The sequence below is a fragment of the Paroedura picta genome, chromosome 3 (assembly GCF_049243985.1).
Source record: "Paroedura picta isolate Pp20150507F chromosome 3, Ppicta_v3.0, whole genome shotgun sequence".
Lineage (NCBI taxonomy): Eukaryota > Metazoa > Chordata > Lepidosauria > Squamata > Gekkonidae > Paroedura > Paroedura picta.
This window is the reverse complement of record NC_135371.1, coordinates 8,955,396-8,983,389: the sequence shown is the minus strand read 5'-3', so window position 1 is coordinate 8,983,389 and position 27,994 is coordinate 8,955,396. Positions and strand designations below refer to the sequence as shown.

General features: G+C 52.0%; 1 protein-coding gene and 1 non-coding gene across 2 annotated transcripts; one reads left to right on the top strand and one right to left on the bottom strand.

Annotated features, from left to right (window-relative positions):
* Positions 1-305: 305 nt before the first annotated feature.
* SKIC2 (SKI2 subunit of superkiller complex) lies at positions 306-27,345 on the bottom strand. Its single transcript, XM_077330803.1, has 29 exons — positions 27,181-27,345; positions 25,077-25,198; positions 23,296-23,405; positions 22,624-22,741; positions 21,267-21,381; positions 20,636-20,710; positions 19,621-19,674; positions 18,875-19,101; positions 17,855-17,998; positions 17,606-17,751; positions 17,191-17,337; positions 16,558-16,642; positions 15,288-15,394; positions 14,884-15,030; positions 14,403-14,502; positions 13,713-13,925; positions 11,834-11,944; positions 11,638-11,749; positions 10,696-10,814; positions 9,319-9,456; positions 8,170-8,307; positions 7,309-7,413; positions 6,449-6,611; positions 5,796-5,922; positions 4,171-4,381; positions 2,818-2,928; positions 1,888-2,106; positions 963-1,103; positions 306-630 (listed from the first exon to the last, which is right to left on the bottom strand). The coding sequence occupies exons 1-29, from the start codon at positions 27,197-27,199 to the stop codon at positions 430-432; spliced, it is 3,825 nt and encodes a 1,274-aa protein (XP_077186918.1). The 5' UTR covers positions 27,200-27,345; the 3' UTR covers positions 306-429.
* TRNAD-GUC (transfer RNA aspartic acid (anticodon GUC)) lies at positions 16,232-16,300 on the top strand. The gene has a single exon. It is a non-coding gene; the product is annotated as a tRNA-Asp (tRNA).
* Positions 27,346-27,994: the final 649 nt, after the last annotated feature.

The window sequence follows — 27,994 nt, the reverse complement described above, 5'->3', positions numbered from 1 at the left end:
TGTCATGCTGCTCCCCCCTCAGGTGTTACTGTGGTCCCGGGGGTTTTCTCCCCCTCCCCACAATTGAGATTCACTGATCAGTGGGATTTGCTGCCAATCAATATGGGAGCAGGCCGCCCTCACTCTTGGGAGAAGGAGTCTGCATAGGGACTGGGGTTTCTAACGTCATTCCCAAATGACCTGGCTTCGGGATACTCGGATGACATTCTGCTACACAGAAGGATTTGGAAACGAGAAGACTGCTTCTGAAAGGTCTCCGACGGGCAGGCATCCCTGCAGAAGGGCGTTTGAAGAAAGCAGTGCGGTGACGAGCACGTGTCTTTATTCCCGCAAGGTACGACTGTGACCTCTCAGAGGCCAGGAATCGGAGAGGCGCCATCGCCCCTTCCTGCTGGGCTAGAAAGGCAGTGTCCCCCCCCCGCCCCCTGTTCACTGGGTATAGAGGCTGGCGGCGAAGACAATGTCCCTCTTGATCATGTTGGAGGCAGTCTCCATCTTGGCGTGCAGCGTGGGCTCCCCCGTGACCCGGGCCGCGTTACGCATCTCCCGGCAGGTCTCGTCCAAGCGCTGGATGCAGCGGACGACGATCCCCTCCTGCACGTCCGTCAGCCGGGCGATTTCGGCAAACGGCTAGCAAAGGAGAAGTGGGAAAGAAGCAGAGGCTCATGGGAATTGTAGTCCATGGACATCCGGAGAGCCACAGTTTGACCATCCTTGGTCTAAAAGCATCCGTGAGCCTACAACATCCATGAAAACAGGTCTACACATAAACACCCAGTGGGAAGCCAGGCATGGAGGTGACCCCCCCCTCAACAACCCCTCTTCCCCTGTTTCACCTGGACATTTGTCCACAGCCACCAGACCCCCTTCCCCGGAGAAAGACACCGCCAAGGGGCTTGTGGGGAACAAGGGAAGTTTCTTGCTTTGGGAAGGGAGGGACACGAGGCCACTGGAAGCCTTACCATGCCCCGGGCCCATTCATAGACCACCTCCACCAGCCCGAACTTGTACTGCTCCACGAAATCTTCCACCGACTCCTGCAAGCCACACTTGCGCTGCAGCAGGGCGATCTCTTCTGCCACCGACCGGATGTGCTCGATGCCCTGAAAGAGAGGCAAAGGATAGGGAGAGCGGGCTGGGAGAATGTGGGCCCCTGCCTGGCTGGGGACCCATCGAGCTAATAGAGTGGCCCTGGGAAAGGTACCGTCCTCCTGCTCTCATAGTGCCATGCTCTGCAGTGTCCATCAGGTCACTTATGCTGTCTTCCCACACTGGCTTTGTTTGCAATGTCTGCCATCCTAGTTCCAGAGCGAGCTTGGTGTGGACTTCTAATCTGGAGAGCTGGGTTTGATTCACCGCTCCCTCTCCACCTACGGCCAGCTGCGTGACTTTGGGCCAGTCACAGTCATGGAATCATGGAGTTGGAAGGAACCTCCAAGGTCATCTAGTCCAACTCCCTGCACAGTGCAGGAAACGCACCACTACCTGCCTGCCTGCAGGGACCCCAATTCCATGCCCGGATGATGCCCCACCCAGAAAGAAACAGACTCCCTAGTCAGTCTGGGTTGGAAAAAATTCATCTCCTGATCCTAAAGTAGCAATCGGCATTTCCCTGGGCATGCAAGGAACGGCCACGAAAGTCAAGCACCTTCTGCCCATTAGAGTTGTTCTCACAGAGCAGTTCTCTTAGAGCCCCACCTACCTCACAGGGTGCTGGTGTGGGGAGAGGAAGGCAAGATTCCTTCGGGTAGTGAAAAATGGTGTACAAAATCCAACTTTTTCTCTGGAACCCATTCTCTCCTTTGGGTCTCTGCTTCTCTTGGCCTCCTCCCGCCCTCCCCAGTGGTTTCCAGCTGTTCCTCCCCCCGGCTTTCCCTGCCTGCTCACCTTCTGGAGGACAGAGGGCAGCTGGGGCTCCACCTGGGTGCGGACCTGGCAGACGGTGCAGCTCAGCAAGGCCACGATCTCCTCGGGCCGCAGGTCCGTCAGGGTGTTGTCCAAAAGCAGCTGTGTCAGGAGCAGTTCGTGGTTGCTGATCTGGCGGGCCACGCTGCCTTTCAGCTCCACGGCCCCTCCTTCATTGATGTAGCCCAAGGAACGCAGGACCTACAGTCGCCGAAAACAGAGAGAGAGGAAGTGGTGGCTTGATATATGTCAGAGAAGGTGGCCCAAGACACACGGATACACAATCTGAACACCTTCTGTGGCCTGAGGAAACCAATGGAGGCAAAGAGAACGACCCTTCTTTGCTGTATAAGAGATTAAGTGCTCAGTTACATTTATGTGGTTGTGTCTAACTGATGTCTGAGATAACAAAGACTTTTGAAACTGGATTTTATCTGGGGTGCTAGTAGTAACTGATGTATGAACTGAGGAAGACTAGTGAAACTGGCTTACATCCAGGATACTAGTAACTGATGTATGAACTGAGGAAGACTAGTGAAACTGGCTTACATCCAGGATACTAGTAACTGATGTATGAACTGAGGAAGACTAGCGAAACTGGCTTACATCCAGGGTACAAGTAACTGATGTGTGAACTGAGGAAGACTAGCAAAACTGGCACATCTGGATCTGGAGAGACGCTGCCAGTCCAAGGAAGCAACATTGACCTTGACGGACCAAAGACGGACCAATGACCTCCCCCTCCCCCACCTCACAGCACTGACACTGTCTGGACAACTGGCTTCACACTGGGATGGCTGGGAGATATAAAAGTGTTGGGAGAGGGGAAAATGGCCCAGGTGTTACCCCCAATCCCTCAGCTTGTTTACCTGCCCCCCCGCCATTTTGCCCCTCCGCCCTTCCAGGCCTTACCTCGACGCGCTGGTGATACTCAGGGAGTAGCATCAAGGACTGGTCGGAAAGCAGGAACCGTAACTCCTCCAGCTCCTCCTGCACCCGCTGGCGCTCCTGGAACCGGACGCTCTGGAGGGGGAGCAAAAGACAGAGGCGAGTGGAGCGAGGCCCTGAACGCCCTCCCGGATCCAGATCTGGGAACCTCAAAGCACAATGGTAGGAAAGGAAAGGAAACCCGCAAAACTGTGTACAAAAGTTCTGTTCCTCTCCTAGTTTGACTCTGCTGGTTCTCTGGCTTTTAATACTGCTTTGGACACTCGCCCCGTACTTTATCCCCCTGTGAACATTCGCAGAACGTTCTATTAAAAGAAACGGTCACTGAGAATTCCCAGGAGCTGAATTCTGCAACAAAGGCCATATTCTGAGCTCATTCGCGCACTTCACACACACACACACTGTCACAAACCGTAGGCTGGTCTGACTGTCCAGAAGAGAACCCTTCGCAGACAACTGCTTCATACACATGCGGTGTAAAAAGGTCAGTCTTTATTGAAGGGTTCCACACGGCAAAGCAGGACAAAGCATGGCAAGAACAGGAACACTGACAGAGACAAGCACAGATGGCCCCCTCAGGTCTATATATAGGGGGGATAGTTTAAGCGGGAGAAACAATTCCCATAGAGAAGGCCTTTGATCTAAAAGGCAGGACTCTAGGAGACATCCAAGTCTGTTTTCTCTGCCATCAGTGGCAGTAAATTTCCAACCTCTGCTATGCGAACCAAGGATGAGGACAGATAGAGAGAACTCCTTGCAGGGGGGAGAGAGTCTCTATAGGTCATAAACTGTGGGATGGAGGGGGAAAGGGAAGGCACAGAAAAGGAACGTGGAGGATAGGGAGGAGTGAGGGGCTCTCAGGCCTCTTGAGAGCCAGTTTGGTGTAGTGGTTAGGAGTGCGGACTTCTAATCTGGCATGCCGGGTTCGATTCTGCGCTCCCCCACATGCAGCCAGCTGGGTGACCTTGGGCTCTCCTTGGCACTGATAAAACTGTTCTGACTGGGCAGTGATATCAGGGCTCTCTCAGCCTCATCCATCCCACAGGGTGTCTGTTGTGGGGAGAGGAAAGGGAAGGCGACTGTAAGCCGCTTTTAGCCTCCTTCGGGTAGGGAAAAGCAGCATATAAGAACCAACTCTTCTTCTTCTTCTTTTTGAACCTCTAAATCAACACTCCTGAGGAACTTGGGAGGGCAATTATCACACACACACACACACAAACACACAGTGAATCCACTCTATCGCTTGGGAGAAAAGGAGTCTCATGGCTGCCCGTTCCCCTTGACCCCTAGTTCCAGCAATACCCGCCCCGCACTGACCTCTGCAGGGAAACGGGGGCTGTGCACACACTGGAAGCCAGGCAGCCTCTCCTCCAGCCGCCGGGCCTTCATCACGCCCTCCACCACCTCGATGTCCTTCAGCTGAAGGTCGTTCACCGGATCCAAGAGCGGGAGCCCTTCGGGGGAGCTCTCGGCTAAGCGCAGCAGCTCCTGAGTGGCCGTGGCCGCCGATGGTCCGGGAGGGTCATTCCTGTGGGCAGCCAGGTGGGCACAGTTAGAAAGCGGGGCCCGATCTCGTTCCCACATGGCAGCTCTGGAATCAACCCAGCCCTTGTGCTTTGGGTTGCCCTGGGAGTCTCTGTCCCCGGGCCCTATGACAATGGCTGCTCCTCCCTTCAGGGGGATTTTGGGAAGGATGAGGAGGCACATAATCCCTTGTTGAGTTCGAAGGGCAGCTGCGTCGGTCTGAAACAGAGCAAAGAGTCCAACGGCACTGCAGGGACCCTTCCCCTCCTCCCTCTGATGGACATCACCTCCTCATCTGTAACTTCAATAAGCCAGTAACTTATCATCGGATGCTGGCAAGTGCCCTCCTAGCTTTAATTTTAAGATTTTATATCGTTTCATTGCTGCTGCAACGAACAACAGATTTGACTCTGTTGTTCGTCGTCCCGAGACGGCGAGTCTGAGAGGGGCGATATATAAATTAAATAAATATCTAATGACTTTAAATCTTATCGTAGGTTTTTTTTTTAATGTCATGAGCCGCCCCAAAGCTGGTTTTTTTTTTTTGGGGGGGGGGGCTGTCCCTAAAACGTCGAACAAGCAAACAAATAAAGAAGGGCAGCCTATAAATCAAAATATGAATGAATAGAATCATAGAGTTTTAAGGGTCCTCCTGGGTCATCTAGTCCAACCCCCTGCACCATGCAAGGTGCTCACAACCATCTCGCTCATCCTCTGTCACCTGCCACTCCCTTGAACCTTCACAGAATCCGCCTCTCCGTCAGATGGCTCTCCAGACTCTGTTTAAAAATGTCCAAAGATGGAGAACCCACCACCTCCCGAGGAAGCCTGTTCCACTGAGGAACCGCTCTAACTGTCAGGAACTTCTTCCGGATGTTTAGATGGAATTTCTTTTGAATTAATTTCATCCCATGGGTTCTGGTCCGTCCCTCCGCGGCAAGAGAACGAATGAATGGATGGATGATTTTCAGGGTAGAAACTTCCCCGAGCCGAAGTTCCCCTCTTCTGATATGAGTCAGCAGGGAGATATCCAAGCTGCCAGAGAGCTCCATTCCGATTTGTACTGGACAAAGGGAGTCTCGACTCTCAAAAGCGGCAGCTTCTGATCTGGAGAGCCAGGTTTGATTCCCTGCTCCTCCACAAGGCACCAGCTGGGCAACCCTGGACTAATCACAATCCTGCCAGAGCTGTTCTCTCAGAGCCCCCACCTCCCTCACAGGGTGTCTGTTGGGGGGAGAGGAAGGGAAGGTGATTGGAAGCTGCTTTGGGAACCCTTCAGGTAGTGAAAAGAGGGGTGCACAAAACCCGGCTCTTTTTCTTTATCTTTGACAAGGAGCATAGATCAGTGAGGCAAATTCTCCTGGGTGTGAGCCAAGCGAGAAAAGTGCAGTGCTGTTCACGGCGTCTCCCCAGCTCACCTGAACCTGGGCATCTGTCGCTTCTTGAAATCCTCCAGGATGCGCTCCGCGTTGACTCGCAAGGTCTTTGTTGTGACACCCGAAATATCGGCTGGGCCCAGTTTCTCGATGACGTGGCCACAGGGGCCTGGGGAAGGGAGGGACAGGAAAGAAGGGCCATGCCAGAGCCTGCCCAGCAGCAGCCCCAGCGCGGGACGAGGGGCACGACGTGGGAACAGGATCTCGAGAACCTCTGCCTGCCAGGCTAGCCTTCTTTTAAAAGGAGGGGGGAAAACATTCCAAGTTTCTAGCCCTCAAGAGGCATGCTGTTGCCAGCAATCCCTGCAGGGTCATAGAATCATAGAGTTGGAAGGGACCTCCAGGCTCATCTAGTCCAACCCCTGGCAGGGTCATCCCTGGTCTTCACTCAGATGGGAAACCAGGGGTGTCTATGCAAAGGCAGGCGATGGCGAACCCACCTCTGTTTGTTTCCTGCCTTGAAAACCCTACAGGGTCGCTGGCTGCACCTTGACGGCACTTTCCACCACCCAATACACATGAAATCTGGGTGCTGCGGGAGTTCAGGAGTCCTGGCCTCTCCTAATCCCCCTTCCCAAAACCCCTAGGCCATGGCAGAAATTGCAGCTTCCCTCCAAAGGCATCTCCCTTCTTACCTTCCGGGAGGAAGAGCCTGGTGCGAAGAAGGTCGTCAGGAAGCAGCACCTCTGGAGGGGAGATGGCTCTGCTCTCTCGACCGGCATCTGAGTCTCCTCCGGTGGGTCTCTTCTCACAGATCACCAAAGCGTGGAAGGATCGGTTGGCCGTGTCAGAAGAAACCTGACGAGATTGAGACTCTGAGAAGGCCGTCCCGGAGCAGGGCCAAAACGTGGCATAGTCCAGACCCACCCACTGTATCTTTGCACGGCTCACCGTATTTTTACCACTCAATGACACCATTCCAGGTAGGGTTGCCTTTTTAGCTACTACTGACGTGCCTTTATAGGCCAATAAAGGCTACTTGACCTGAACACGACGTGCTGAAGTCACATGGAAGTGACTCTGGAATGTCAGCGATGTTGGGAGGTGACACTCTGGCTTTTGGGCAAAAACTCTATGGTAGAATTAGCTTCTAACCATAGAGTTTCGCCCCCAAACCAGAGCGTTACTCCCGATGTCGCTGACATGACTTCCAGGTGATATCGGTATGTCAAGTAAATGGGCAGTCATCTTCTGGTTTGGAGGGGTGAGGGTTGTGGTGTGTGTGTCTGTGTGTGTGTGAGAGAGAGAGGAGAGGTGCATCCTAAAAGAAGAATAAGAGTGGGGGTGGGGGTTGCGGGGGGAAACAAGGGAAGGGGCTCTGGGTACTGAGGAAACGGGACATCTGTGCCCCAGGCAGCCACTGTTCCATTGTCAATGCCACTCCCCCCCATCTTTCCCACCTCCATGTTAGAATCTACCCATCAAATCAAAAACCAGGCAGAGATGGTTCTCAGTGCTGTGTAGCGTGCGGTGAAGCCCAGCATCTGCCCATTACCTGCAAGATCACCCCCAGGGCATTCTTGTGCTGTTGGTTTTTCACGACAATCACGCGCCCCACGGAGAGGGCCTTCAGTCCGTTCACTGACTCCATGACTCGCCTCTGAAAGTGGGGGGGAGAATTAGCTTAGAAACCATTCCTCTCTGTTGACCTCTGAAGCCCATTTCTGCCATATCCTGCTTTTCCCCCATTTGACAACCAAACTGGGACACTAAAGACAGGGCGTGTGGGGGGAACCCTGCCAGGGACTTCCACACCCACGAAAAGGCATGCTTTCGAACCTCTTTCAATGTATTTTAGGATTGAATTTGACTATATGAAATGAAGAACTGGCATTTATGCCCCGCTTTTCGCTACCCGGAGAAGTGTCAAAGCGGCTTCCCTTCCTCTCCCCACAACAGACACCCTGTGAGGTAGGTGGGGCCGAGAGAGCCCCGAGAGAACTGTGACTGGCCCAAGGTCACCCAGCATGTGGAAGAATGGGGAATTGAACCCAGTTCTCCAGATCAGAGGCAGCCACTCTTAACCACAACTCCACGCTGGCTCGCTTCTTTCTCTCTTATTCCTCCAGCCACCAAAAACTCAGTTACAGGAAGCCTAAACCCTAAACCCAAATTCACTTCACTACATCTGTCGGATTCTCAGAGTTCCAGAAAACCCCCTTGGCTATTTCAGGCCATAGAGAGAGAGTTTCGTCGTCTTGCCCAGGCTTCTAGAGGGCATGCCTTTTCTGCATGCAGAGGTGCGACGCCCTCTCATCAATCCTCCCCCTCCTGAGCCAACCACTCCTCACTCTGAGGACAGTGCTAGTCCCCCCCTGGCCCCCCAAGAGGCAAGGCCTGTCATCCATCCCCGTACTTGTATGACTTCTCTAGTCTCCTGCAGCTCTCGGACGACGCGGGAATACTCTGGTAGATCACTGAGCTGTCCAGACGTGTCCGCAGCCTCCATCTTGGCCAACAAGCTGCTCAGCTGGGCAATCCTGTATCCGTAGACCTGGGGAGAGAGAAACAATGGAGGGCCAGTCCTTCAGCTGCCTGGGAGCCCTTCCCACGCTGTCCCCAAACCCCATTAGGTGACAGAATGCAAAATCTGAACTAAAGGCAGGGTACACTCGTTGTGTTTTCTGATTGGGTACACCTTAAGGGGACGTTTTTGTTTGAGATCTCGCTGTTTGCTACCTCAAATGTATGGAGAGGTGGGATACTGATTTTTTCCCCCTAATTAATTAAATATATCACAACTCGCATACAGGGGTTGGCCAAACTGTGTCTCTTCAGATGTCTATGGAATACAATTCCCATGAGCCCCTGCTAGCATGGGGCTCATGGGAATTGTAGTCCATGGACATCTGGAGAGCCACAGTGGGGCCACCCTTGCCTAGTATGTTTCACCCTCCAGTTCCCCTCCTGAGGTAACGCCAACTGCTATTAGCCTTCATTCCCATGATGCTTTGCTCTGCAGACACTTACGCTATCTCTGTTCCCCCCCACTCCTGAAATTCCCTTGGGTTCCCAGGCCTTACAGCTTCCTGTTCACTATTTTACATAGAAAGCCATTAAAATGTGGAATTTCCTGCCAGAGAATGTTGTGACAGTCACAAGAATCAACAGCTTTAAAAGGGGATTAGATAGACTGGCCCTTTCCTACTCTATGGTTTTATAATTTACAGAGGATAAGTCTCTCAGTGGCTCTGAGACTGAGGGGACCTTCATATTTAGAGGCACTAAATCTCCGAATCCCAGAGCCAGAAGGCAACATCAGGGGAAAGCCTCAGTCTCCTTCTCTAGTTCTTGCCTGTTTAGAAGAACTAGTTGGCCTTGTATGATGCCTGGACTGGATGGAGCACTGGTCTGATCCAGCAGGGCTCTTATGTTTCTCCTCTCCTCTAACACCCTCACCCTCCCTCCACTTGAGCCCTTCACGATGCTGCCACCTTACTTGTTGATCTCTGAAGCCCATAGACTGGGCCTGGATGAGTCACCCCCTTTCCCCGAGGTCGCCCACCTTGCTGTCCTTCCGGGCGTGGAACTCAGAGAAGCTCCTCTTCATCATATCCTCCACTCGAAGGGCTTCCACCCTCAGCAGGTTCAGGATCATGGTGTACGTCAGGCGGAACTGGGACTGCAGCTGCGTCGGTTTGCCCTGCGGAGATGGAAGGAGCGTGAAGGAGGAAGAAAAGCAGGAGGGGTCCCCCAGGATCTGTCCCAATATCATCCCCCCCCCCCTTCAGCATTGCGTTCCTCAAGTGCCAATCGGTTTATAAGCAGTTCCGCAGGGCCTGCAAAAGGGAGCTCTTCCGCCAGGCATTTGGCTGAGACCAGATATATATAACCAACAGCGACCAAAGGGCCCCTGCACCCTCCCCCCAGAAATCCATCAAGACTCTGGACCTGTTTGCATTATTCCTCTTCAATGTTATAGGGTTACCCTGTTATTAATGTTATATATAATATTAACTAGGGGCAAAGCCCGTTGTATCCAAGAATACAACGGGCGCTAGAGCTCGGCAGTGGGAAGAGGAAGGGGAGGAGTTGTCCAGTCTGTAAGGGCATGGGGTTGAATGTGTGTGCTGTGTGGGAGATTCAGATTCAGAATACCTTTATTGGCATACAATTGCAAAGCATAAAAATGAAAATTTCAAACAGTTTCAGATGTAAAATCTATCGCAAAAGATTTTCATTTAAAATGGCCAGTAAAAACTTTGCTACTTTTATAAGAGTGTCCCTCACATTTAGTATCATTTTAATCCAGGGTTTCTCGTTAACACCGCTGAATTTCAATTTCTTCAGATAATTAGCTAACGGGCGACGAAATACTTCAAACTTAGGACACACCAGAAGTATATGGTGCAGCGTGTCAGGGACACGACACCCATGTAAACAGTATCTCTCCTGAGGAGGGATCTTCAAAAATCTACCTCGGGTGACATTTGAGGGAAAGATGTTTAAGCGAGCTACTAGAAATGCTCTTCTTAACTGGTGTGTCTCCAAAACGTGGAGATACATGGGCATGGATTTGTAAGATAAGGGAATATCCCAGAAGCGGGGAGAACATACACTGTTGTTAGAGGAGCCCAGAATCTGTGTATCCTGATCTTCTAGTCTCCGTGATATTAGCTTTAGTATCGTCCTTTCGTCTTGCATGCTAAGGGATGAGATGTCCAGACCCATAATTTGAAGGTTTTTTTTGACATTTGGGAGGTTGTGGTGGCGTGGGGGCAAATGAGGGCATAAAATAAATGAATTATCCCTGGCCCCAAAGAGATCTGCCTGGCCTCGACCAGAGCCAGGGCCGTTTCAGCTCTGGCCCCTGCCTGGTGGAATGAGTTGCCATCCAAGACCAGGAGCCTGACGTAGCTCATCCCCCAGGCCTAAGGCTCACCAACATCATCCGGTGAAGGTCGGCCATCTCGGGCACTTGGTGCTTGCACAGGATGATCACCATCCCTGTGGTATCAAGGCCTCGGCGCCCAGCTCTGCCCGCCATCTGGATGTACTCAGCTGTGGGAGACAAGAGCCGAGGTGGTCACCTCTCCAGTCGCTCACAACGGCCCTGGAAGAACCTCGTGGCCCACTAGGTTTTGACAGACACCGGGTTGGATCCAGCGATGTGGGAGCAGGAAGGGGAAGTGGAGTTACTGCAGTGTGTTGTTCAGGGGGGCATTTACGCTTTGGGGGAACAGGATCCCCCCCCTTTTCTGTGTTTATGGGATTTTGACGGAAGCGTTTTAGGCAGTCTTCTTGTTTAACGACGTGTTTAAAAATCGTACGCCGTGCCCTCTTTCGACTGCAAGGTTCCCCACCTTTGTAATCCATTTTCTTGCATTGGCTCAGGTGTTATACTGCTTTTATCCTATTTAGTAAATAAATAGCAAACTAAAGAAGTTGGTTGTTATATGCTGCTTTTTTCTACCCGAAGGAGTCTTAAAGCAGCTTACAGTCGCCTTCCCTTTCCTCTCCCCACAACAGACACCCTGTGAGGGAGGTGAGGCTGAGAGAGCCCTGATATTACTGAAGAAGAAGAAGAGTTGGTTCTTATATGCCGCTTTTCTCTAGCCAAAGGAGTCTCAAAGCGGCTTACAGTCACCTTCCCTTTCCTCTCCCCACAACGGACATCCTGTGAGGTGGGTCCCCCAGTGGGGCCAGAACTCCAGAAGCCCTCCCACGGTTGCCTCCCCCAAGCACCACGAAACCAGAGCGCCACTACCCCAGACAGAGTGTTTCATCTACACCTTGGGGCTAAGAGCAAACCAGGAATCGCTTGGCCACCTTACCTGCGAAACGTCCCCAGGATGCCCTTTGGAGACAGAGTCCTTTGACCTACCTGGCATAAGGTCCCGAAAGTTTGCGCCGTCGTGTTTGCGGATCGAGTCAAAGACCACAGTCCTCGCTGGCATGTTCACCCCCATGGCAAAGGTCTCTGTGGCAAACAGGATCTGCGGGAGGAAGACGGCTGAGTTGCAGCAGGCTCCCCCCAGCCTTATGGTCTTTCCACCCCAGACGAGGTCTGCTGGGCTCACCTTGACAAGTCCTTTGCTGAACAGCATCTCTATGACTTCCTTGAGGATGGGCAGGATGCCGCTGTGGTGCACCCCAATGCCTCGCTTTAAGAGGTCCACCATGTGAAGAACCTGAAAGCGCAGGCCGCCAGGCAGTTAATAAGGAAAACCTGGACCGGTTAAAAGACACGTTTTCACAGCTTTCTTCGGTGGCTTAGTAAAGACTAGGGGCCAAGCCCCTTGCATTCATGAATACGATGAGTGCTAGATTGTAGGGTGGGGGTGGAAGAACTCTGTGGACAGCCTTTCCCTCCCCCCAGGACCTGGAAGGCTGCAGGCAGCTGTTGGGGAACTCACCGGCAGGGGCAGCTCTCACACAGCACGGATCTGCAGCCTCCGAGCCTCGGAGGGAAGTGGAAGGAGGAGGGGAGGTCAGAGGTGGGGCACGGGAGGCGATTGGTTGGCTGCTCGACAGACAGGCAAGCCGGTTGGAGGAGGAGGCACTCAGGGGCGGGACAGCCGCCCTGAGTGGGTGTTAAGCGCTGAGTGGCACTTAAGCCATGAGACCAGCTCCTCCTCCAAGGCCTTACCAGAAATATGTGGAATAGATAACGAAAAGTTTTACGTTCAACTGTGACGCTGATTTGCAAGATAAATCAGAACAAGGCAAAGAAGCAGACAATTGCAGAAGAGTATTCAAAGAGGGCCTTAGCATGAAAAGCTCTTTAAGTCCTCCACCAGTACTTGGTCCCCTACTGAAGATCTCTTCTGCAATTTACTGCTTGATAGCCTTGTTAGAGAGCCAGCTTGGTGTAGTGGTTAAGAGTGCGGCCTTCTAATCTGGCAAGCCGCGTTTGATTCCTTGCTCCCCCACGTGCAACCAGCTGGGTGACGTTGGGCATGTCACAGCACTGATAAAGCTGTTCTGACCAAGCAGGAATATCAAGGCTTTCTCAGCCTCACATTTATTTATTTATTTATTTTTATTTATTTAGATTTATATACCGCCCTCCCTGAAGGCTCAGGGCGGTTTACATTAAAACTAGTCAACGATACATGAAACAGTCTTCATTAAAACATACAGTAATTAATAACAGTGGTTGTAACCATATGACAGAATAATGTAACAGTATAACAGTATAACAGTATAACATCCCTCACAGGGTGTCTGTTCTGGGGAGAAGAAAGGGAAGGCGACTGTAAGCCAATTTGAGACTCCTTTGGGTAGAGAAAAGTGGCATATAAGAACCAACTCTTCTTCTTCAGTAATCTCAGGGCTCTCTCAGCCTCACCTCCCTCGCAGGGTGTCTGTTGTGGGGAGAGGAAAGGGAAGGCGACTGTAAGCCAATTTGAGACTATCCTGGGTAGAGAAAAGTGGCATATAAGAACCAACTCTTCTTCTTCTTCTTCTTCAGTAATCTCAGGGCTCTCTCAGCCTCACCCCCCTCACAGGGTGTCTGTTGTGGGGAGAAGAAAGGGAAGGCGACTGTAAGCCAATTTGAGACTATCCTGGGTAGAGAAAAGTGGCATATAAGAACCAACTCTTCTTCTTCAGTAATCTCAGGGCTCTCTCAGCCTCACCTCCCTCGCAGGGTGTCTGTTGTGGGGAGAGGAAAGGGAAGGCAATTGTAAGCTGCTTTGAGACTCCTTCAGGCAGAGAAAAGTGGCATATATATTGAGGCCCAGTGCCCTTCCCACACGACAGCAAGTCACATTCCTGGTAGCCAAGTGAATGAGGCACAGATTTTGTGGAACACATCCCCACCTCCTCAGGCATACTAAAGACCACGCCCATGCCGAGAGGCCTAATTCCTGTGGAAACCATACTGTGCCTCTTAAAGAGCGGCCAACACCTCGACTTTTTATCTGGTCAAGTCTTGCGTCTCTCTCTCTCTCTGACCTGAGGCAACTGACGGTCCGTGCCCTTCAGGCGGGAGATGCATTTCTGGAAGAAGACGTGGATCTCGCTCTTCTCGGTGGTCGTGGTCAGGTCAACGGTGGTGAGCATGGAGGCGTTGTCGTCGCAGCGGTTGCGGGAGAAAGTGAAGGCCACCATGGGCAGCTGGTCCTTCTTGCGCAGCATGTTGATGAGGGAGAGCCAGATGTTCTTGTCCTGACAGGGATTGCAAGAGGCACGGCTTGCTCAAGGCCTAGACCAGGGGGAGTCAAACTGCGGCCCGCCAGACGTCCATGGACTACAATTCCCATGAGCCCCCTGCCAGCGAACCTGGAGGGAAAAAAAGAGTCTTGCCCCTTTAACAGAGGATTAAATGGAATGTTAGTTATCGAGTCCCTGGAGGTCTTCAAGCAGCAGCTGGGCAGATCCTTATCCTGGGTGCTTGAGGCTGATCCTGCATTGAGCAGGGGGTTGGGCTAGATGGCCTGCATGGCCCCTTCCAACTCCCATGATTCTTTTCTGTTTTATTTACCTCCATGTTCTGAAAAGCTTCTCCTGCCCATTTCCTGAAACCTCTCCTAAAAAGATTTCTCAAAGTTGCTGGTAACCTTAAGAATGAAGGTTTCTGACTTGGGATAGAGTTGTGGGAGGGGGGTGGACCAACCTCCCGTCCTAACAAATCTGGCAGCCTACCTGCCCTGGCCCAGCTCCTGGGTGCATCGGCTGCTTGGCCCCAAACGTCTGAGAGTACTTGCTGGTCCGCTCCTTCTTGGCCTCCACAGCATCGTAGTACCTGCAGGGAGGGAAAGCAGAGGTCCGTATTCATGGCCTTTCGAGTGTCAGGAAAGGCAAGGTATGCAGGATGTGTGATTCAACGGAGTTCAAAGAGTGCCCTGCAGGGGGCGTTGGAGGAGATATGTATTTAGCATAACTAAATCAAGACCTTCCTGATCTTTTCCAAATTATCTCCTCCAGTATCCTGACTGGATCAATGGGAGACTTCTTGCTACTTTGAGCATTCTTCCTCCCAGATTGTCTCCTGAACAGAAAAAAAAAAGACTGCAAACAACAGTTAGACAGTTAGGAAACTCTCTCTCTCTCCTTTTTCAACACACAGCACGCAACTGCCATTGGGATTTCTTGCCTCCAGCACCCTGATCATCGCCACCCTCACCCCTTGGTCAGGAAGCTCCCGCGGGCGTCCACCAGGAGGAAGAGCTCGTTCTGGGTTTTCTGGCTATTTCCGGTGTATAGGTAATGCTCCAGAGGGACAGGGCGCTTCAGCGTGCTGATCACGTAGATTTTCTTCCGCTTGATCCTCCTGTGGAGAACGAGAACACCAACCGTGATACTTTTTGCTGCTCCTCCAGAAGGCCCTCCCCGATCCCAAAATCCTCATCCTAAAACTTGTGTAGACTAGGTCTCAAGCTGCCATGAAGGCTATTAGCTTCTCACAAGAACACAAGAGCCCTGCTGGATCAGACCATCTAGTCCAGAATTCTGTCTCACACAGTGGCCAGTCAATTCCTCTTCCCTACGTCTCTGCTCCTGCTCCCTGCCCTAGAAGGCCCTGCTTACCCAATCCAGTCAGCGAACTCCAGGGTGTTGGGGACAGTGGCGCTCAGCAAAATGATGTTCACATGGTCTGGCAGCATGATGAGGACCTCTTCCCACACCACACCACGCTGCAAAGGAAGGGGGAAACGGAGAAAGGAGGAGGGGAAATCCTAGCACGACCAGCCCTGCTGCGACCCAAGCAAGGAGACCCAAAGCCCTGAGCTCAGAACGAGCGAAAGGAAACATTCCCACGACTTCAGTGAGTGAAGACGTTAATCTAGTGAGGCCTGGATACTTCCAGACAAAATCGCAGAAACTGGGAGGGAAATGCAGTTCACTCATTTTGTTTCAGGTTCCCAGTTCAGTCTTCGGCATCCGTGACTTTAAAAAACCCAAGCACTAATGCAGCTTAGAGCTGAAGGTTTCTAAATCCTGCACAGCTGCTTTCTGAGATACCAGAAGGCAGCTGCTAGATAGTCTGGATAAGGCTTAATCCAGTCTCCTTTTTCAGGACTATCACACTGCACAGCCTGCTCTGGACTGTACTATTTCAGGATATCAGGGGGCAATTCAACCTCTCTCCAGGGAACCAATCCCCTTGTACCCAGAAAACTAATGTCCCTGGGAAAGCTAGGCGAGAACCTTTCTTCACCAAGGTGCTCGATTCCGAAGAGGACAACACTCATTTCTACGGTTGTTTACAAAGTACGATTTCTACGGTTGTTTACCAAGTACAATGCTATTCATTATCTTATCCTCACAATGACCCAGAGAGGGAAAAGCATTCATATACTCATTTTAACAGAATAAGAGGCATGTAGGAAAGGCCATGGCTCAGTGGTAGAGCATCTGCTTGTCACACAGAAGGTCCCAAGTTCAATCCCCGGCATCTTCAGTTAGAAAGGACCAGACACAAGGTAAGGCGAAAGGCCTCTGCCTGGGACCCCGGAAAGCCATAGAAAGAGGCTGTGGCTCAGTGGTAGAGCATCTGCTTGTCACACAGAAGGTCCCAGGTTCAATCCCCGGCATCTCCAGTTAGAAGGAGCAGGATATAGGTCATGGGAAAGGCCTCTGCCTGTGACACCGGAAAGTGGCTGCCAGTCGGACTAGGCAGCCCTGACCTTGAGGGAGTGATGGGCTGTTTCACTATAAGGCAGCTTCCCATGTTCACACACAGCTTGGCCCAGAGCCACCTCCGGAGTATTCATAAGCCCAGTTCTCCAGAGCCTATGGAGGCTGTCTTGGGAGCACCCCACCACCTGCCCACCCAACGCCATCATTCTCCACTCACCTCAGAGTCATTAATGTAATGCACCTCGTCAAAGATCACCCACTCCAAGTCTCTGAGGACGTCTGAGCCATTATAAAGCATGGACCTGGCACGAGGACAGGAAAACAAAAACAGATGCAACAGGATCAGGAATTCTCTGACCCACAGCAGAACAAGGGCAGGCCCTCGCCCTACCAGGTCTGGGAATTGGTTAATATATATTTTTACCGCAGGAGTGGGGTGGCAGTTGGATGCCACTGAGCATAAATACTTACACCCCACTTTCCCCTATTTGCAACCTGCTGAAATAGAATCAAAGCACTGTAGTCCAATCGTAGCTCATGCTGGCAGAGGCTCCTGGGAATTGTAGTCCATGGCCATCTGGAGAGCCACAGTTTGGCCATCCCTGCCCTAGGAGGTAGGTGAGGCTTAAAGAGCTCTGAGAGAACTGGGGCTGGTGCACGGTCACCCAGCTGGCTACATGGTGAGGTGGATGGGGAAATCAAACCTGGCTCTCCAGATGAGCGGCCGCCACTCTTAACAGCTACACCAAGCTGGCTCTCAAAAGGAGACGCAGAGCCCAGAGCCCTGCCCTGTTTGGCTTGAGCCACAGCCCCTCTCCCATTGCCCCCCACCCCCGCCCCCAGTCCTCACCGGAGGATTTCCGTGGTCATGATGAGGCAGGAGGCTTCCGGGTGCAGCTGAACGTCCCCCGTCAGCAGCCCGACGTCCCCAAACGTGTTCTTAAAATCCCGGAACTTCTGGTTGGAAAGAGCTTTGATGGGGGAGGTGTAAACAGTGCTGGGAGGAAAACAAGTCCGCAGAGAGGAGAAAGGGTTAGAAGTTGAGCAAGGCGAGGTGTTAGGAAGCTAGGCCGGAGAAGCAGGTGCTCTGCCATGAATCTTCAGCCCTATCCCATCAATTCTTCCCAAAACCCTGCATTCAAGGGCCATTTCTCACTCCACTGTCCTGCAGACAGTGTTGACGCTGGTAGGCCCAATCCCTTAAGAGTCTTCACACATATAGGGTGGCTACGGAATGGGATCTGCAGGAAGGGGGCGGGGCTCACCGGGTCATGTGCTTCTGCGAGAGCGCAATGGCGTATTCGGCGACCACCGTCTTTCCGGCCGAGGTGTGGGCAGCGACAAACACAGAGTCGTGCTTCTCCAGGTGCAGGATCGCCTGTTTCTGGAAAACGTCGGGCTCGAAAGGCCACTGAGGAGAGCCAAGGACAGGAAGCAGCACAGAAGGTGAGTTGAGGGGTGTCCCCGGCCTTCTCCCTCACCGCCCCCCCACGTCACGTGGCCGACCCTCTCACCTTGAAAGCTGGATCTGGGATTCGCTTGTAGAAATCGTCCACGGGGGAGCTGACGTCCACGGGGATGGCCCACTGCTCCTTCGGGGGCTCCGCTGGAGAAACCGGAGCAGCTTGTTGGGCCGGCTTGGGGCCAGATGTCACCTCCTAAGAGAGGAACAGAGAGGAAGGGAAGGCTGGCAATTGTCTATCTGCTGCTAGCAAGAAAGGATCTCAGAAGTCACCATCGCATAGTATTTCTTGCTCAGGACATGCCCATTTAAACACTGTCTTCCGTGCGTGATCCAAAAAATATCCAGATCTTCTCCTGGGGAAAGGCACAACAAAAATCTGGGAAGACCTGTTTGCCTTTGAAGGAAACACACCTCCTGTTCACAGCGATCGATTAAAAAAGGGGTAGTCAAACTGCGGCCCTCCAGATGTCCATGGACTACAATTCCCAGGAGCGTTCGCTGGCAGGGGCTCCTGGGAATTGTAGTCCATGGACATCTGGAGGGCCACAGTTTGACTACCCCTGGATTAAAACATTCATGACAAGCTAAAAAATTCTAAAAATTAAAAACGGGTACGACAACACAAAGCCCCACCACCCCCACCTCAAGCACCTTCAGCCTGGCCTGCAGGCACTGGCTATAAGACAGGAAACATATGTCTGGTCAAGGGAAGGGAGAGGAGCGGAGGGGGGCAGAGAGAGACCCACACGATGTTAGGCTTCCATTGCTTCAACCATAGGCCTGACGGAAGAGTACCGTCTTATAGGCCCCGTGGAACTATGACAATTCCGTAAGAATAAAGACCCAGAGGCCGCCCTCTGGGAAAAAAAGAGGATCAAACAGCTTAGATCCCGCAATGAACACTGTGGAAAACAAGACGGACTTGGTGTAGCGCCTCCTGGAGGACGCCTTGGCCTTCAAAGTGGTCTGCTGTCCCTCCCGTGGCTCCTCAGCTCATCAGATGCCAATCCAAGATTTTTTCCCCTCCGTACCCTTAGGCATACAGGTACAGGGACCCGCACATTCCCACCTTAAGCACCAGCTCTTCCAAGCTGCTCGCCCTCTGCAGCGGGGCCGGTTCCGCGGGAGGCTGTTCTTCCCCCTTGGCCCCTCCCCTCCCCCGGGCCTTCCTCTTCCTCTTCTCCACGTCTTCGGCCTTCTCCTTGCTTTCTTCGTCGCTGGAAGATCCCAGCTCGAAGGTGTCCAGCGCCCCCAGCAGGTGGGTCAAGTTCAGCAAGCCCGGGGAGGCCTTGAGCTCTACGGAATGGGAAGACACGTCAGGTAAGCAGGGGGCGGGTGCGAATCCCATCCCAGCTTGCGTCTGAGGTTCGCAGCTTCAGGGAAAACGCACCCGGCCAGGGAAGGGTCATGGTGGCAGAGAGGGGAAGGACAGGCTTCTGAAGGGGAAAGTAGCAGAGTACATGATGCTGGCAGGGGATCTTGGGAATTGTAGTCCATGGACATCTGGGGCGCCACAGTTTGGCCACCCCTGTGTTTTAATTAAGGCAGCCTATAACACCTGTGGTGCAGGAGGGGAGCAATGGGTGTTATGACCGCCACTGTTAAATGCTAACTGTACTGTTATTTTAACTGTCGAGGTTTTGCAAGGGTATGATTTTATGGAGATTTTATTGTATGTCAGGAATGTTGGAATATTTGGAAATTTTATGGGATGTTTTATCTGATGTGAGCCGCTGCAAGCCAGCTTAGGAGCGGGGGCATATAAATGTAATAAATAAACAAACCTCCTCTCCTCTACCCCAAAGGTGGATTTACCTTGTTTGGTGAACTCCACCCCCTTCTTCCAGCCGGGTGGCACAGTCAGCAAATCTAAGGGGAGAGGGGAAGGAAAAACATGAACATATTTATAAGGAAATAGAAGGATGCTAGTCTGGATTCGTCTTGGACACGTTTGTCTAAAATTCATCTACATCTGGATGAATGGATCCCACTCGCAGAATGAAATTTGCACAAATTAACTTGTCTGCTTTTCATTTATTGGGGGGGAGGGGGGAGCGAAATAAAGACCATGCATGCGGACAGAGTAACAGAAGATCCTTTCCCTCCACTGCTGCTTCTCCAACTGGCTGGCTTGTATCCAAACCATGCCATTAATAAAGCTTTCTGCCAATTCTCCCCCTTTCCCGGAGCCTTCTGAAATTCTGTTTCTGGAGATTGTATGATTCCTCCCTGCACAGCAGTTGTCTGCAGCAGAAGTGGGAATCAAATAGCTGCCTCTTCTTAAAGAAAGCTAAGGGCGTTTCCGTTCTCTTCTACTGTTGGCTACAGCAGTGGTCCTCAACCCCCGGTCCAGGGACCGGGACCGGTCCGAAGATCAGTCAGTACCCGGCCGAGGCTCCTCCTCGTCCTCCTCCCCAGCTGCTGCCTTGGGGGCTGCCCTGCCACTCTGCCGCCGGCTCCCCTTTGGTGCTCTCCAGCGGCCGCCATGGCTGGGGCTCCCCCTCAGCATGGCTCTGCACAGCTGCTGCTGGCAGCACCCCCCGGCGGGCAACGGGAAGTCAGGGGCGCTGGCAGGAAAGCAAGTGGAGCAGGGACTCAGGTGGCAGCAACATCCCTCGGCAAAAGAGTACCCCCCCCCGGGGCCTCAGTAAAATTGTCAAGCGTTGACCACTCCCCGGTGATAAAAAGGTTGGAGACCACTAGGCTACAGTACAGCTGGCGGTTCGTCCTACAAGGCTCAGAATGCCTCCTGCTTAGGAGACAAGAAACTGAGCAGCGATGGCTTGCTGCAGAGCTGCATTCAGTCCTTCTTGAGAAGGAGTCCAGGTACCTTTCTGAAAATCGATGTCCTCCTCCAGGTCCCCTTGAGCCTTGATTTGCTCCAAGCTGGGCTCGTCCATCCCACCTGCGGGCAGAGGGTGAAATAAAACCACAGCGGGCAGCAAGTGACTAACGGCCTGGTGAGATCTCCACATCCCTCAAATTAGAATCACAGAATCCTAGAGTTGGAAGGGGCCATGCAGGGCATCTAGTCCAACCCCCCTGCTCAACGTAGGATTGGCAATTCTGCAATGGAGTTAAAGGGACGTGATGGCGGGGAGCTCCCCTGGCCACAAACGCTGGGTCAATTCACTAAATGGACACATGGCGCTTTCAGCTCTTGTCCTCCAGCCAAGCTGTAACAAACCCCCTCGGCTACATCACTAAGAGACCAGATTATAACATTGGTAAAGCGGGACACCATTGACTGGGGGGGGTTCTTGATTAAAAATTTGGTCTAAATGGAGCAACAAAAAGTTTCACAGAACGCATAGAATGCAAAAATAGTATTGTAATATATATTTTTTAATTTCAATATAAGTACAATTTGCCAGATGCCCCCAGATGTCCCTCCAAAATGGGACAATCGGGTCACCTTAGTCTAAGCTCCGCCCATGGAGGGGGGAAGAAGAGCCTGGTACCTGGCCAGAAGGGGTAGTTGGTGGCGCTGCCTCTCAGAGCCTCAGCTGGGAGTCCCGGCGCCCGCTGGAAGGAGAGCGAATTTTTGGCCGATAAGCCCATGTTGTCGACCAGAGCCTGGAACCGAAATCAGAACAAAGTGTGTTATCTCAAGACACCAGCCAATGCTATTGCTTTCCTCTGAAAATTCTTCGGGTAGAATCAGAATCGCACAGAGCTGGAAGAGACCACAAAGGGCCCTCCAGTCCAGCCTTCTCGGGGACGTAGAAATCACACACTCCTGACAGGTGCTCATCCAGTCCCCACCTAAAAACTTCCAACAAAGGAGGCTCCGCCTGTTCTGTATGATTCTATGATTCTATGATTCTATCTACTGTCAGAAAATATTTTCTAATATTTAACTGGAACCTCCTTTCCCGTTGCTTGAACCCATTGCTCTTGGTCCTTGTCTCTAAAGCTGCAGTGAACGAGTTGGTCCCCTCTTCAACAGGTCTACCTTTTACTTAGTTAAGCAAAGCTCTCCTATCGCCCCTTGCCCTCCTCTTCTCCAAGCTACACCTCTCTACCTCTCCTTGTATTTGAAAATAGGAGTTTTAATGGGATTTTACGGGGTTTTGTTGTATTGTTTGAACTTTTGTATAACCTGCCGCGAGCTGGTTTCTGAGAGCAGCAGGGTAGAAATATTAGTAATAGTAATAATAATAGTAATAGTAATAGTAATAATAATAATAATAATAATGATGATGATGATGATGATGATGATGATGATGATGATGATGATGATGATGATGGATTCCACCCACCCAACCATTCTAGTCGCTCCAACTTGTCAAGATCCTTCTTGAACTGCGGTGCCCAGAACTGGACACACGAAGCCAAAGCGGTATAGCGTGGGATTATAACTTCCCTTGCTCTGGGTTCGATGCTCCTAGCAATGCAGCCTAATATTGCATTAGCCTTCTTAGCTGCCATCTCACACGGTTGGCTCATAGTCAACTTAGCATCCATAATTCAAGAATTATCAATGATATATATAAGCTGGGGACGGAGCTGGAATGGAAGCTTCAAGCGCTATACCCCCTTGTAATCTTGGCTTGGGCCTGCGGGGGGCAGCAAAACAAGATGAACAGCAAAGCCAAGCTCCCACAGAAGAGTCTGGGGCTAGAACGGGATGAAAGAAAGGCTAGGACTTGGACCATTTCTACACCACCCCTTCTTAGACAGGTGAACATGCATGGATCACAGTTTGAGGGCTGGCTCCCTTTCTACTTCCAGGGGACCTCTAAACTTTCAGAGTGTACTGATGTGCTAGTAGGCCCCTCCCTCCAGCCAAAGGAGAGGAAGGAAACCATTTCTCACCTCTCTGAAACCCAGCAGCTCTCCTGTAGTGGGCTTACGGTCAGCCTGAAGGGTGGAATGCACGGGGGTCACGTCCACCTCAAAGAGCGACTCGACGTCCTTCTCGCGGGGCCAGAACCTGCCTCAAGAAAGCAGGAGGTGGCACTGAGAGCCGTTTCCCCCTCTGCCCTCTCCACAACATCTAGAGGACCCCCACCCCGCTTACCCATCGCGGGTAATCACGTCCCTTTTTGCTCAGCCTGGAAGTCAAGCTTGGGACTCACTGCACTCTGTACAAAGCGCCTGTTGTCAAGAGCTCTGCATCGATCAGCCTGGCCGTTCTAAAACCCCAGCCTTCGGCCCTGTTTCCTGATGTGCCCTCCAAGTACTAAAGAATAGCACGGGGACAGTTTCGTGTCAAATGCTGATCATTCTTCTGCTGTTCTCAGGCCAGAAAGGTTGAAGTTTGCGAGTTCTTTTAGACCAAACCACGAAACCCCGGGTCCCTTACTTTGGCCGTATCATGCAGTCCACCTCGATGGAAAAAGCAGTTAGGCTAGGACTGGAATGTGGTACAACCCAGGTGCAAGGACGGGGGAATCCAATCACCTTTGAGACAGCACAGGGAATTGGGGGCCCCGTGGTTTTCTGACACCCGCCTTCCGTGGAACCTGCGGCTGTGCCACGGCTTACCTGTGTGACCTCTCAAAGTGGTGGATGGGCAGCCAATCCGGGCTGCTGAGAAAACGCTGCTCCAGTTCAGTCACCAGCTCCTCGGCGTAAGGGGGCAATCCGTGGGGCAGCTGCGGCAGTGGGCAAGAAAGCAGTCACTGAGCGAGGACCCAGACATTAAACGTCGAATGCAGAAACAATGGATTGGACTCGGTCGTTCACGGCCTGAATCCTTCCCGCCATTTTCACAGGCTCCTGTCCTGACCTGGGTAGCTCAGGCTGGCCCAATCTGATCCGGTCTTGGAAGCCCAACTAGGGTCAGGCCCAGTTAGTACCCGGAAAGGGAGATCCCCAGGGAAGTCCGGGTCGCTACGCAGAGGCAGGCAATGGCAAGCCACTCCTGTTTGTCTCCTGCCTTGAAAACCCTACAGCACGGGTAGTCAACCTGTGGTCCTCCAGATGTCCATGGACTACAATTCCCATGAGCCCCTGCCAGCAGAAGACCACAGGTTGACTACCCCTGCCCTACAGAGCTCCTTAGACTGGAGCAAAGCTTTAGAATTTGCCAAGCGGAGTGGCTGCATCTACCCCAGTAATTCCCACGCCATGAAGACCCAGCGCCAATTTTCCCCTCCTTCTGAGCTGCCATGATGGTTTCAGGGTACACTGCCTCACTATCATGCTAGGGAGCACTGAAGCACCGTTGTCAGGTTTCGAGGTAACCGACCCTAAAATGACACAAAGGCTTTTTGATTTGCTTGCTTGCTTTGATGTTCCTCTTTAACGCCACCGGCTGAAGCACAGCAGTTAATGCTGCATCCCACCGAGGAGTTCCGTTCACATTTTCTTTACCTCAGCTTTTCTCAAAGGAGTTCAGGGAGCCATGTGGGGGTTTGCCTCTCCCTCCCTCGTTTTCTTCTCACAACATCTGGCTTAGAATCATAGAATCATAGAGTTGGAAGGAGCCATACAGGCCATCTAGTCCAACCTCCTGCTCAACGCAGGATCAGCCCAAAGCATCCTAAAGCATCCAAGAAAAGTGTGTATCCAACCTTTGCTTGAAGACTGCCAGTGAGGGGGAGCTCACTTAGAATGGGATAGTTCAGTTATGCCCCCCGCAGGGCTCTTCGCTCTGTGGGTATGAACTTGCTGGTTGTCCTGGAACCCCGGGAAATCCACCTGGCCTCGACCAGGGCCAGGGCCTTTTCGGCCTTGGCCCCAACCTGGTGTAAATTTTAAATTTTACATGTTGTATGTAAACCGCCCTGAGCCATATGGAAGGGTGGTATAGAAATCAAATAAATAAATAAACAAACAAACAAAGCCCAGTGTCAGAAGTGTCTTTTGGCCATGTTTTATATACTTAGTGGGGAATGTAGATGTCAGAATTTATATGACTGCATGGCCTGGTCAACTGGGAGCCTTTTTATGCTTTGTCTTCACACCCTCTATCTTCCAAATGTCCCTTGGAGCAAATGCTGGCAGGGGCTCATGGGAATTGTAGTCCATGGACATCTGGAGGACCACAGGTTGACTACCCCTGCCTTGGAGGCTAGCATTCTTGAGAAGAATCTGTTGACTTGACACAGACCCATTAGATTTGGCTTTTGATGTTCTCCCGGGAAACCCGGGTTCCAGCAAGGGGAAGGGGGGTTGGACCATTGGGATAAAAGCTGAATCCCTATTGTCACTGGCCAGTTCCGTCAGAGTACCGATTAGGTTTACTTGCACTGATAACTCGATCTTTTGCTTCTAGTCAAGGATCCGTTACTGGGTGATCTGCAGAAACTCCCAGCTCTTACCGTAGTCAATGGAAATCCATCTCCATTCGGCTTCTCTTCTTGGGTGATGAGCTCAAACCGGCCAGCGCACCCGACCTCGAGAATCGAGAGAGGCAGGTCCAGAGGCCCCCTCGGGGACAGGGCTTGAAGACAAAACAAGGATGCGTCAAAATTCATCCTGCCATCACCGTCTTTTAAAAATCTGGACCGGCGCTTAGCATGTGTACCAGACACTCCATCCTTGGCAGGTGGGCGCCAAGAGATTTAAACCCATTTCACTTTGAACTGGACCAGTCGACTGGCCTCAGGCCTCAGGCCCAGAGTTGGATGTGTGCACATTAAGTGGTTTGGGTCTGCTCTGTGAGAACAGTTCTAAGGGAATAGGGACTAGCCCAATTATGTCCCCCGCAGGGCTCTTCGCTCTGCAAGTATGAACTTGCTGGTTGTCCCGGGCCCCCAGGACATCTGCCTGGCCTTGACCAGGGCCGGGGCCTTTTTGGCCTTGGCCCCAACCTGGTGGAATGAGCTCCCTGAACAGTTGAGGGCCCTGATGGAGCTATCTAGGTTCCGCAGGGCCTGTAAGATGGAGCTTTTCCACTAGTTGTTTGGTTGAGGCCAGGGGTGTGTGTTACCAGTTTGGTGTAGTGGTTAGGAGTGCGGACTTCTAATCTGGCATTCCGAGTTCGATTCTGCGCTCCCCCACATGAAACCAGCTGGGTGACCTTAGGCTCTCCATGGCACTGATAAAACTGTTCTGACCGGGCAGTGATATCAGCGCTCTCTCAGCCTCACCCACCCCACAGGGTGTCTGTTGTGGGGAGAGGAATGGGAAGGCGACTGTAAGCCGCTTTGAGCCTCATTCGGGTAGGGAAAAGCAGCAGATAAGAACCAACTCTTCTTCTTCTTCTTCTTCTTCTTCTTCTTCTTCTTCTTCTTCTTCTTCTTCCCCTTCCCCTTCCCCTTCCCCTTCCCCTTCCCCTTCCCCTTCCCCTTCCCCTTCCCCTTCCCCTTCTCCTCCTTCTCCTTCTCCTTCTCCTTCTCCTTCTTCTTCTTCTTCTTCTACCGGAGTTTTGAGCTTTGCACTGAGCATTTATAATCTAAACCCTCAAGTTTTTATCATCTAGGGCCACTATGTCAGCCTCTAGGCTGGAACAGAGGAGTTGGGGTTAGGAGTATTAGGAAGCTATATCACCATCTTTGATATTGTCCTATTTTGGATACTGTTACTGTTTTAATGGGGTTCTACAGACTATATTGTGTTTCTTTGTCTTGTCTTGTAAGCCACCCCGAGACGACATTCATCGTGAGTGATGGGGTAAATATCTAAAATTAAATAAATACCAGCTGTTTGAATGTGGAGGAGCGGGGAATCAAATCCAGCCCAGCTCGCCAGATCAGAAGCTGTCAATCTTAACCACTACAACAAGCTTTTAACACCCACATGACAAGCAGAAATTCCAGTAATGCAATTAATCCCAGCTGCTGGTACAGAGGAAGCGCTCCCATCTGTCAGGGTTTTCATAAATTTTATTTTATTTAGGAATTTCCTGCATGCCTCGCATTTCACTCGAAGGTCGCAGGGCAGGTCTTTAAAGTTTGTCAGGCAGCTGTGCAGAACTGAAGCCGCAGAGCAAAGCAGGAGTCCAGGGGCACCTTGAAGACCAGCCCCGTTCTATGCAAGGTGTAATTTTTCACGTGCAGGCACAATTAAGCTTATACCTTGCATAAAACTTTGTTGGTCTGTATCGGTTCACCGGTTTATTACTCGTCCCCTGCCTATATATGCGTGGACCAGGAAAAATGACTATTTCATTGTGTCTCGAGGAATTGTGCATGCACATGAAAGCACACAAAAACTTGAATAAAGCCTTGAATAAAGGGTCTCAAAGGCAGAGGCCACCTTCATTCTGCTGCTGCAGACCCAACAGGGCAACCCCCCTGAATACCCCTTGAATACAACACTGTGGGTCTCCAAGGCGCCTCTGGACCCTGTCTTTGCTCTATCCAGGGCCCTGCATTCAAAGGGAGCCTCTCCTTTCTTTAATTTGCCCTTTTCCGAAGAAGCATGCCCCGGCCAGCCCCGCGAGGTAGACCTTCCCACCCCCTCCCTTTCCCATCTCCTCACCTATCCTCTCTAGCTCCATCTCCGCAGTTGCCACTCGAGCAGGGGCGGGGCTTCACCGCCCCCTCCCCTAACCCGGAAGCACTTCCTCCTAGCCCTGCGAAGTAAGGGCAACGGACCCAGGAAGAGGGAACAGGAGTGACGGGAGGCAATGGCGACTCCGGGCGGAAGTAGCCCGTGTCGCCAGCCTCGGCGGAGCGGAAGCGAAAGCTCCGCAAGCCGCACGGAGTTTATTGATTACAGTAAAGCAGGGGTAGTCAAACTGCGGCCCTCCAGATGTACACGGACTACAATTCCCATGAGCCCCTGTCAGCGAATGCTGGCAGGGGCTCATGGGAATTGTAGTCCGTGGACATCTGGAGGGCCGCAGTTTGACTACCCCTGCAGTAAAGGGATCCTAGGGCCGCCGTCTGAATCCGGTTTCAGGTGGGAATCTGGTTTCGGGTTGGTTTTGAAGTAACAGGACAAAGTTGGAGTCCAGGAGCAGCTTTGAGACGGAGTTTTATTCAAAGAGGGGGCTCCCGCGGGCACGCAACACTTGTGCAGACCATGCAAAGGAAATCACTAGACTGCCTATGGAAGGAGAGAGTAAATCAGCGGCACCATGAATATATCCAACAGACGTGCACTAGAATGATGCTTAACGGTTCCAAGAGCCTGGCTGGAATAATACGCTGGGTTTAAAAGGTTATCCGGTCATCGATCCTTTGGGTTCAAGTGGAGTTCAAAAGCTCGCAGCTTGCGTCAAACGGTGTTGGTCTTTAAGGTGCCCCTGGACTCTAAATTTGTTCTGCTGCTTCAGGCCAACGTGGCTGCC